At 41.3% G+C, this 12,184-nt stretch overlaps 1 protein-coding gene across 6 annotated transcripts in view; it reads left to right on the forward strand.

Moving 5' to 3' along the window:
* LOC117271795 (uncharacterized) overlaps window positions 1-12,184 on the forward strand; it is a 56,352-nt gene that overhangs the window by 12,998 nt on the left and 31,170 nt on the right. For 4 of the 6 annotated variants that reach the window (XM_033650190.2, XM_033650189.2, XM_033650188.2 and 1 more), the window contains exon 1: window positions 7,453-7,821. The exons of 1 other annotated variant lie outside the window; for it this stretch is intronic. In XM_033650190.2, coding sequence (XP_033506081.2) covers window positions 7,690-7,821 — 132 coding nt within the window. In that variant the 5' untranslated portion in view covers window positions 7,453-7,689. Of the gene's footprint in view, window positions 1-7,452; window positions 7,826-12,184 lie in introns of those variants that run through there. One more of the 6 variants, XM_033650192.2, reaches the window with a different exon arrangement.

Raw genomic sequence — 12,184 nt, forward strand, 5'->3', positions numbered from 1 at the left:
TGTCGCTCATTCGCAGTTCAGTGAGCTCGCACAATGTTGAGATCTCCTGAAACTCCAATGGCCTCCGTGAACAGCTGTTTAAGAAAGGCCGTCATGTCGGATCCTTCGCTTCCTTCAGCAACATTGTAAATGCAGATGTTGTTTTGTCTTGATTTATTTTACAACTAGTCCACCTGTCCAATGAGTTGATCGATTTAAGAAATCATTGCCTCAGTCGTTTTTTTGATTATTGATTTCGGCGTCATCCAGGCTGCTTACCCTGGCCTCCAGCTGATCAACTCGTGCCACCATCTGCTCCATGCCATTGCGTAAGTCTGCTGTTTGCTGCATTATTGTTTTTGTGTCACGTTCATTATCTTTGCGAAACTCTTTCAGCTCAAGTCTTAGCTCCTTAAGTTCTTTAGTTAAAGAGTCTTTCAGCTCATCAAACAGTTGCTGAATCTCGCGTTTCTCCACCATGCTGTTTCCGTTTGTGGCTTTGACAGATTTTTCCTTTGCTTTCTTCTGAAATGTAAGTTCATGCAACTCAGAGACGCCACTCGAGCGGAGATTCGTTCCTTATTTTCCGCAACGAATATTTCCACTGTTTTATGAATTTGGTCGAACTTCATTAAAGTGGGGAAGCTCATTCAAGCTGCCGTCATGTCACCGGAACCCACAAGCAGTCTTCTTTGAGCCTGGCTCCTGGTCTGTCACATGTTGCCATGTGGCCTAACAATACTTTTTCCCACAGCTTACATTGTGGAAGAGATGTCTGTAAATCATCAGACACAAAATGCAAAATGGCTTGTTTCACTAACAGGATTTGATCCAATAGATAACTTTTAGAAAGTCTTGAAGAGCTGCAAGATTAAATCATTTTATTCCCAACTGAGTTAGAGGTGGGTTAAATCGGAAATTTGCTGCTTAACTGGTTAAGGCGCGGGCCATGCTGTCTTCACGAACAACACGAGATGACTTCCTCACTGAACTGCTGCAGCTCACACACTTGCAGTGTTCACACAGACAGCGTTGTCGCTGTAGGGCTGCTGCAGAACTGTCTGCGACAGCAGCTAGTACTGTATTTCCACAATTTAAAGCCAATACTCCACTTATTTATGGAGGCATGCAAGCCACTGCATTGTCAGCAACATGGCTATGCAAATATTTCACAACAAAAAAGCCTTGTGTTAATTGTGTGCATTGTCAGAGGGCTTTTGTTTTGAAACAGAATGGTTAAGTAAAACAGAAGTGTTTTATTTAGTCATGTCTGTGAGTGGTCCAGACATTGAAACCAAAGTGAAAGGTGGTATGATGTCAGTATGATTTTCAAAAGACCATTTTCAGTCTGAGTGCGTCACACTGAAAAAAAATGCAAGCCTCCAAATCTGTAGATATACAGCAGCTGAGTAGCAGCCAAGTTTGGCAGTGTGGCTGCTTTAACCTGTTAACATTGGCACCAAAAAAAAAAAAAAATCAATTGTCTTCATTCTATGAGATTAGTAAAACAGTCACAAACAAGCCTCAGTGTTATTAACCTACAGTAAAATGGACTCAAATGTGTTTCAAAGAAACTAAGAAGCCATAACTTGGCAATAGAGCTCAAAATCAGTATGGTGAATGTAAGTTTGTGGCATGGTTTGTTTAAATGTCCAGTGTGTAAGATTTAGGGGGATTTAGTGACACTTAGCAGTGAGGATTACAGATTGCATGTAGCCAAAACTCCTCCTAGTTAGAATTCCTTTAGTGTTCATTCTTCAGGAGGTTGTTTTTTTACCAGGAGCCAAATTGTCCACAGAGGTCTCTTCCTCTTTCAAACAAATGGACCAGGTAATTTAAACCATTAAAAACACAGAATAAAGCAGGTTCACGTTAAAAAAAACAGCGTTGGGGCATTGCTGGCTTAGTGGATAGAGCAGGCGCCCTATGTACAAGGCTTCAAGGTTCGACTCCAGCCTGTGGCCCTTTGCTGCATGTCATTCCCTCTCTCTCTCTCCCTCTTTCACACTTGACTGTCCTATCAATTAAAAGCTAAAATGCCCCAAAATATATCTTAAAAAAAATAAAAATCAGTGTTTCTCCTATCCTGTTTGGCATCTAGCAGACAGGCTGCTAGTCCAGCACCTGCTATCTTGTGCTTATGTACGGGCCACACTGCCTGCGTGAGCAGTATGTGTCCATTGTGGAACATTTTATTTTTCATTTTGGCATCTGTGTTAACAGGTTAGAGAAGCCCCACTGCCCGTGTGAGCAGTGCTGCTTAGGTGGGCAAGGCTGCTGTTCAGCTGCTGCACATTTAGAGAATAGAAGTCATGTCTATTATTTGCATGACATGCACAGTTATCTGTAAAAACAGAGAGTGAAAATAGCCTTTAATAATCACAATGACATTATATGACCTTTCACTGCAGTTTCATTGTTTTATCTGTCGCAAACATGAAAAAATATAAATATTTCTTTTTAACTCAAACTTTCCCTCATGTATTTTTAATTAAAGCCCTCTGATGTTTTTGTGGACAGAATCCCTTTATTTTTCATCACAAGGCATTTGTTGTGAAATATTTGCATGAACATGTTGTTGACAATGCAATGGCTTCCATGACTCCGTAAATGATCAGTGTACCAGCTTTAAATTGTGGAAATACAGTAGTTACAGCAGCAGGCAGCTCTGCAGCAGCAGCACCACAGCAACAACGCTGTCTGTCTGAGTACTGCACGTGTGAGCTGCAGCAGTTTAGTGAGGTAGCCGTTATGCGCTGCCCACGCGGGTAGTGTGGCCCAGACATCATCCATTCTTCTGATAACTTAAAGTTGCTCACCTTATTTCTGATCCAGACATTCAGGAGGTTTTCAGGACCTCGAGTGTGATATTGCTTTTAGGTAACAGTTCAACAACAGCTTAAACAGCAATGCTGAGTAAGAAAATGTTAACAAAAGGTGATGAAATAAATTATTTAAGTATGTTATGTAGCTCCACAAAAAAAACAGTTCCCCCTGTCTGTTGCCAGGCAACGCAGCACACATGCCAGGAACTCAATCAATCAATTTTATTTATAAAGCCCAATATCACAAATCACAATTTGCCTCACAGGGCTTTACAGCATACGACATCCCTCTGATGCAGTAATAGAATATGAGGGAGAGAGAGAAGGAGAGAAGGTGCCCGGTGTATTATAGGGGGGGTCCTCCGGCAGACTAGGCCTAAGTCAGCCTAACTAGGGGCTGGTACAGGGCAAGCCTGAGCCAGCCCTAACTTTAATTTAATTTTAATTTTATATACTTTATTAATCCCCGAGGGGAAATTCAATTTTTCACTCTGTTGTCAATTACACACAGGTCCAAACACACACATGCACAAACTGGACCTATACATGCACTAAGTGGAGAGATGTCAGAGTGGGCTGCCCATGACAGGCGCTCTGAGCGGTTGGGGGGTTCGGTGCCTTGCTCAGGGGCACCTCGGCAGTGCCCAGGAGGTGAACTGGCACCTCTCCAGCTACCAGTCCACGCTCCATATTTTTGGTCCAGACGGGGACTTGAACAGGCGACCCTCCGGTTCCCAACCCAAGTCCCTATGGACTGAGCTACTGCCGCCCCTAACTATAAGCTTTATCAAAGAGGAAAGTCTTAAGTTCTCCCTGTGTCAGCGTGGGTTCTCTCCGGGCACTCCGGATTCCTCCCACAGTCCAAAGACATGCAGATTGGGGACTAAGTTAATTGATAACTCTAAATTGTCCATAGGTGTGAATGTGAGTGTGAATGGTTGTTTGTGTCTATGTGTCAGCCCTGCGATAGTCTGGCGAACTGTCCAGGGTGTACCCTGCTTCTCGCCCGATGTCAGCTGGGATAGGCTCCAGCCCCCCCACGACCCTCAAGAGGATGAAGCGGTTAGAAGATGAATTAGAAGATGAATGAATGAATGAATGAATGAATGAAAGTCTTAAGTCTAGTCTTAAATGTGGAGACGGTGTCTGCCTCCCGGACCGTAACAGGAAGATGATTCCACAGGAGAGGAGCCTGTTAGCTGAAGGCTCTGGCTCCTGATCTACTTTTGGAGACTTTAGGAACTCACAAGCTACTTTGTATTTACGTTGATCTGCAACTGTGTAACTTTGTCCAGTTCAGCTGATGAAACGTTGGCAAACCTGGATGTTGGCACGGCCGGATTCAGCTTCCGCTCTCCCTCATCCTCATCAGTACCTCATCAGATGATCATTGATAATTCAGTTCAAACGATATCACAGCTTTGCTTTGCTTTTATAGCCTATAGCCTAGTTTGCATCAATGTAGCGAGTGTGACAGTTGGTTATATAACACCTGTCAGCAGAGTGATTTTACTGTTACATGTCCCAGTGATGTTGTACTCTTATCAGCACTCATGGAATGCCTCTCGTCCAATCAAATTAGTTGGTCGGAACTAACTGTTGTATAATATTTCTGCCACACTGGACCTTTGAATTGTTACAGTGTGCTGGTTGTTGAGTTGAGGTAGGTTGCTACATTTAGTTTTTATTACATTAAGCAGCGAGTTGTGACAGGCTGCTATATTGACATACTGTTTGGAAACACCCTGGGCAATGACTGAAAAAACCCAAACCTGTCAATACTGAGTGAAAGCATGTTGAAATATACTGAGATAAATATTGGCCTGAATGGTATTGGATTACTTTTGTTTTACCAGATGTCATCAAGGCTCCAACTACAGGGGAGCCAGGGGGTGCTTAGCTCCTCGTAATAAGACACAAGCTCCCCTGAAAACATAATTTGTGAAGTGTTTTTTTTGTATCAGATCAGAAGAAAAAAACATTCTTGGTCTCACTAAGTCTGTGGGCTAATCGACATTTTTCATTTCTCTGTTTTGTAGTCAGTATACAGATTTATCAAAAAACAAGGAAGTTTATAGATTTAATACCCATACATTTTGTGTGTATACAGGCTGTTTTGCTATTTGACCTATCTTTGTTTTATTTGTGTGAATAAACCAGAGGATATAGTGAGATACATCACTGTCCCCTGCTGAAGTTGGTTATATTGCATCATACTGTGATGTTTGGTTTTGATACCCGTGTGGAGGTTTGATGTGTCATTAACTGATTATATATCAGATGTGCTGACATAAAGCAAATAGGCCTACATACTTGCAGCTATGAATATTTATTTGCAAGAGGAGTCACAGTCAGTGCTCTCTTACCCCTTTTCCACCAGCATGGAACTGTTTCTGTTCCAATTCCCACACCATTCTGAACCATTCGGAGCATTTTGATGAAAAATAAATTGGTTTGAAAAGTTGACTCTCTGCAGGTTTTTCTTGGCCTGTAGGGCAAACTGTTATGACATCAGTGTGCGTGTTATATGCTATGGGTTGGAAATAGAGGATAGAGAAGGCAACGATGAATAAGTTGAGTAAGAAATTATCGGAAAAAAACAGCATGCAGAGGTCTCATTATAAGTTGGACCGTGCTTGTTTTGGATATATAACAAAAATCTTAAGTATCAAGTGAATCTGGATCAAGTCATCACATCCCTGATTACAATGGATCTGATTGAAACTAACTTTAAGTGGGCTAGTTCGCAAGAAAGCATGAATACTTTGGTGGATAATGGGTATCTTTGAAGCAAGCGTGATCTCCAGCCCACCCTGCATTAAAAATCCACCAAGAGTGAGCTCCCCCAAAGTCATGGTGTAGTGTGCACACTGAATGACATATCATATTTGTCAACTGGCATCTAAATTTAAATTCCATAGCCCTTTGATGTGGTTGTTGAAATAGAAATAAACAACATGAAAAAAGTCCGCACACCATAGCTCCCATAAGTGCAATTAATTGGCACATCCACAAGTGGTGTTTAGAGCTGAATGCTCTTCTTCAGACTTTAAATACATATGCTAGGGTCACATGGTAGTCACGTGATGATACTACATTATCTAATTGCTACATAGATAGACATATTATGAATAAACAAAGATCATACAGTCAGTAACAGCAAGTAGCCTAAACAGTTACCAGTCCACCTATTCATCAGTGATTGTTACTGTTCATTATGATTGGTGTATTCAGAGGACCCCTGTTGTAATTGGTATGTCGATCCTCTCCCCTATGAGTAATGGTGGATTTTGTTAAGGTCTATCAACACATTCTCACTCTGACCTTGTCACATATTGACATTTGGTCATGGACTTTCCACGTCGACATATGATGTGCAAGGTACCTGGGTGCATTGGTTGTTGATGTTCTGGGACACCATGTCATCTTCAGCCTGTTCCATGCATTGTCTGTTTTCAAAATACACTTCTGTTTTCACAGGAAATGTAGAGTTTGCATACTGTCTCTTTCAAAATAAATGCACTACATTGGTACAACACTGCAAAGTGATGTTTTTTTCCTTCAACAACAAACACATGTGGTTACATTTAGCCAACATACACTCCTGGTTGGGTCTAGGAAAAAAGAGCAGGGTTTGGCTTTACAATTTTGCGGGAAGTGAACACTGGCCCCCCACGTGAAAGTCAGTGATTGTTGGACCCATCCACCACCCCTCTCACCTGCCCTACTCAGACTTCTACTGCCTTAACTTCCGTTGTCCTGCTGCATTTTCCCTTGATGTTGTTGGGCGCCATTAAACAATAACGGCAACCGGCCACGTATCATGGCAATGTGAAAGGATGGTTTTTTGACTGCGTCTGAAATCAGAAGTCACTGACCAAGCACCGGTTTTCGATGACTTTGGAGTGAGACTGGGTTGATCCTATAGTAGTATAGGGACATCCTATTTAATATAGAGGCGCATTTATTTGGATCTAGCCATAAAAGAAGTATGATGGCCTCTGGCCTTCTTATGTGCTCCAAGGTCTTCTCTCTATAAGAATGTACATGTGTTTTTCTTTACATACATTGATTTATCTCACTCATTTGTATATATTTTGTATCTATTTTTTGTAATTGTTTTTGCCGGAGCGCTCTGAACTCCTCAAGTTGAAAAAAATGGGATGATTTGAGAGGCAGACTTTCTGTGGTGGTCACAACAACAATGTTGGCAAACAATGGAGGAGAAACTGGTGGTAGTGGCTGCTGGATACCCAGAGCTACATGACTTTACAAACCCCAGGTACCACCATCTCAACAGAAAACAGCAGGTGTGGAAGCATGTAGCCTAAGTGTAATACTTGAAACGCGCCTTAAGTGGTTTTTGGATGTGTGCAGCTGCTATGTTTTCATGTTGTTGAAATGGAAGAAATATTCTCAAACACTGCCTGTTTAATTTGTTGTAGGCTGTGAAAAGTGTAATCACCAATCATGTCCTCCACCATAAGGTCACAAGTCAATTGTGAATTTGATGAACATGACATCCCTACAGGCCTAGCCTACTTGTTAAGATGGCTATCTTTTAGAGTGTTGGAGCCTGGAGGGCGGAACGGCTGGATGCAGCATGCGCGTGCAGCGGTAGAGGGATGACAGAGAGAGACAGAGCCAGCGATAGAGGAGAGAGAGAGAGAGGGAGAGAAAGAGAGAGAGAGAGAGAGAGAGAGAGAGATGAACAATATTCTGCCAATACAGATTTATCTCTTCTGCTCTAATTCACCGGCAACATAATAGCCCAGGTCGATATATCCTTCCTCTCTCTCTCCCCCTGTCCCTCTCTCTCCGCTCCTCTCTCCTCTCACTCTCTACCTCTCTCCACCACACACACATACACGCGCCGTCAGCTTGTATGCGTCCCTCCTCGAGCCAGCGGGTGGCCGCCTGGCTGCTCGCGCTGCCGTTGGGGAGAGGTGGAGAGGAATGCGCGCGCCGCGGCCGTCTGGAGATGATCTCGTTTTGGTTGCTGTGCTGGAAGCTGTTGGTAGGTAAATGAACAGATCAGCGACACACGTCAACGACGTCTTTACGTCTTTATAATAAACAACAACACCCTTCTCGGGGTTTATGTCGTGCGGTGGAGATTTGGGGACGTTTTTGGCGGCCACCATGTAGCCTATGCGTGAGGTGTATGCGCGAGGCTTTGGCTGAGCTGGAGCTACCATCAAAGTCCGATTTTCTTGGCTTCTGTATGTGCGATTATCTGTCACGATTTTGGTGCTTTGCCTGATTTTAGGATGCTGTCTTATGCAACATACTTGGCAGAAACGAATATTGTAGCAGAATATTATCATCAGAATGTAACCACACTGGATGACAAAGAATAGAATAGAGTAAAACAGAACAAAATGGAACACATGATTGAATACAACACCACAAAATAGAATAGAATGGAATCCTCATCTTCAAATTATTCACATGATGCCTAAAGCTGCTCTGTAATCCTCCCACACACACACACACACACACACACACACACACACACACACACACACACGCACACAGAGGTGTCTGATTAAATGGTGTTGATGAGGCTGTCTCCAGCTGTTGGTAGTGGGTAAACTGAGGTTTGAGCCAGGCAAAGTAATTATGGTTTCTTTTTTTTTCTTTTTTTTTTTTAAATCTGAAGTTCAAAAGGAAGTTAGATAGCAGGTTAGATAGCAATGATCCAAAAGGTCACTGTTTCACATCCAGGCAGACAGTGATCAGAAGCATGGATTAGAGCTGAGAGAGCTGCATTGCAACTAATAACTCTTCAGTCCTTCCCCCATATGTTCTGACATGATTGACTAACAGCAGAAGCATCTATGTACTGTCCATTCATCATTTAGGAACTATAACAAAGTTGTAAGTTGTTCTAACCTAACCTAACCTAACCTAACCTAACCTCAACCATGTATGTGGGAGATCAGAAAACACTCATAAGAATCATCTCTTCTTCAAAAACACTGATAAACTATGTCATCCTGGCGATAGGGATGCCAGATCAAAAAACATATGAATCTTTTTGGAACAGAGGAGCAAAGAACCTTATTTGTTGTCTTGGTATAACGATTTTTGGCATCGCAAATCTTGATTCTCCTGCTGCATGGCATGTTTCATTTGTCTGGTAGGTCATTTAGAACAAACTTGACAATGTCACGAGATGTAATTTTTTTCAAATTCAGAATTCAACCAAAAGCTTGCACCAGTGACTGGTGCTTTCATCATAGAAAGGGTCACAGGAAACACACATGATTGAATGATGAAGAGGACTGTCAATCTCTGGCTGTGTGATGTAAATAAAATAATGCTTGTTTAGAGAAAAAGTCTCTTGAGCCATGCCAGATCACACTTAACTGAGAGCTGGAGTTCCAGTGGTCATTGTTATTATACGAAACGAGCATGTGTTACTGTTGCAGAGGCATTACTAATTTTCATAAATGATTGAATTTAGTCCTCTGAAGCTGGGCTGTGTTCAGGATTCATTTTAGATATGTGTTTGTGAGTGTTTGTTAATATTTATTTATGGGTTAGAAAGTATTAATAGGAATGTTGTTATTTCATTTTTTGGCTGTTAAACTTCTATAGGCCTACATCTACTATCTCATCACACCAGTATAACTATCACCCAGCTCAGGAAGAATATGGAAAATGTCATCAATTTTTTTGCTGAATAATATGCAATTAATTTGATCTTTCTCCACACTGTGACTTGCCTTTGCAGCTATACTTAGTGTTACCATAGCAACACTTCTCATCTGTCACCAGCACATGCCTGGAACGACAGACCATAATAATCTGCTAACCCACTCACTGCCAACGCATTGCCACCATGGTAACAATATGAAGGCTTGAGTTTAGCACATCACACATTTACAGGGTGTATACAGTTATATAATCTACTGTGTGTGTAGCCTACGGGTTTGGAAATATGTGACTTGGTTGAGTGTGTCTAGAAGTGCATATAACTTTATGTGTGTCAGGGGTCCATGGATGTAAGTTTAAAAAAGTCATTGTTATTTCTTCACTTTTCCATTTGTTGTCCACACAAAGCATTGTAGTAGATTACAAATTTGTCAGGCTGAATCATTATTTTGTCAATATGTGGCAGAGAGAAGCTTAATAAGACAATCTGTGTTAACATTTGCATGCTTATAAATTGATTTATGGAAGCCTATTTCTGCCGCAAAAAGACTCTGAGTCTAAATTACAACAAAAATAGGGTTGCACAATATGCAAAAAAATAAAATGAAATAAAATCATATTTCAATTATTTTGACAGATTTTGCAACTGTGATATGAGACCAGATAAAACAGAGTGTGTAATAAACATTGTAAGGTACATCAAGACTGTAAGTTACAATGTCAATATTTTGGACATTTTGACCTCAGAATTATTTGGGAAGTCTCAACTATAAAAGTATCTTCCAACAGGGATCTTCATTGTTTTTCAGGCCAAAGACCCCTTAGGTGAAAGAGACATGGGGCAGGGACCCCTACTACATATATACTATAAAATTGTATAGCACATTGAACCAAGCAGATGGAGATTGTCAGGCCTCAGTCTTGACCTGTGTTTGCTTTTCAGGCCGGTGAGGAAGGAAGCTCCACTTTCACAAAGATAGGCTATTGCAAAAGGCAAAACATGTTGGGCTCACATTAATGTATATTCTCAGACGTAGTTTAATTTTAAAAGAAAAAAAATCCCTTAAAAAAATGATCAAACAATAACTTGGATGCCCTCCTGCAGTAACTCTGAGGGGTCCCACACATCCTGCTGAACACGAGGTGTTCTCTCTCTCTCTCTCTCTCTCTCTCTCTCTCTCACTCTCATCCTATTACTGCATCTTGCTAACTCGGCCATTCTGGATGTCACTAACTCGGCTTCTTCTCCGGAGCCTTTGTGCTCCACTGTCTCTCAGAATAACTCATACCGCAGCGGTGCCTGGACAGTGTGACGTGTGTGGTTGTGCTGCTGCCGTGGTCCTGCCAGATGCCTCCTGCTGCTGCTGCCATCATTAGTCATTAGTCATACTTCTACTGTTATTATACACATATGACTATTGTCACACAAGTATACTGTCAGATATTAATACATACTTTCAACATATTGTACCACAGTAGCCAGAACTATAACTATAATATTATTACTTTCATTAATGTTGTTGTAAGCTACTGTCATTACCTGCATCTCTCTCTCTCTCTCTCTCTCTCTCTGTCTCATTGTGTCATATGGATTACTGTTAATTTATTATGCTGATCTGTTCTGTACGACATCTATTGCACGTCTGTCCGTCCTGGAAGAGGGATCCCTCCTCAGTTGCTCTTCCTGAGGTTTCTACCGTTTTTTTCCCCGTTAAAGGGTTTTTTTTGGGGAGTTTTTCCTTATCTGCTGCGAGGGTCTTAAGGACAGAGGGATGTCGTATGCTGTAAAGCCCTGTGAGGCAAATTGTGATTTGTGATATTGGGCTTTATAAATAAAATTGAAATTGAAATTATAATATTGGCTTAAAAAGTCACAACTGAGTTGAGTTTGAGTTTACCTCACTTTTGACTTACTATCTCATAGCTTTGATTTAGGATCTTACCATTTTGACTTGTCTCAGAATTCTGACTTAGTAATTACAAAAAATTGTATTCAATTTTGACTTCCTGTTCTTGATTTGACTTGAAAAGTCTAAATTGGGACTTAGTGTCTTACACATTTGTCTTTTTTTTTTTTTTTAGCTCATTCCTAAAATTTAAGCCAGCGATTTCTGCGTCAGATACCTATGCAAAAAGGCACCTTTTGTAATGGAATGGCATCGGCGTATAACCCAGCTGCACGCCATCAATGTGTAACACCTCAGATAACAACGTAACTTAAGGAGCTGAAAAGTCCTGGTGGGAGGGGAGGGCTGGTGGGAGGGGAGATGGATAGTTCCAACTAACCCTGGACTTTCACCCATGAAACCAGTGTATTGTGTCATACGGATTACTGTTAATTTATTATGTTGATCTGTTCTGTACGACATCTATTGCACGTCTGTCTGTCCTGGAAGAGGGATCCCTCCTCAGTTGCTCTTCCTGAGGTTTCTACCGTTTTTTTTCCCCGTTAAAGGGGTTTTTTTTGGGGAGTTTTTCCTTATCCGCTGTGAGGGTCTTAAGGACAGAGGGATGTCGTATGCTGTAAAGCCCTGTGAGGCAAATTGTGATTTGTGATATTGGGCTTTATAAATAAAATTGAATTGAATTGAATTGTTCACCTCCTGTGTTAGTTTTAAGCCAAACCATGTTTTTTTCAAAACCTAAGAAGGTGCTTTTGTTACACAAGGACATAAGCATAAAAACACTGTGTTTAATTTTGAAAAAGACTGTATACATCT

This window comes from Epinephelus lanceolatus, chromosome 12 (assembly GCF_041903045.1).
Source record: "Epinephelus lanceolatus isolate andai-2023 chromosome 12, ASM4190304v1, whole genome shotgun sequence".
Lineage (NCBI taxonomy): Eukaryota > Metazoa > Chordata > Actinopteri > Perciformes > Serranidae > Epinephelus > Epinephelus lanceolatus.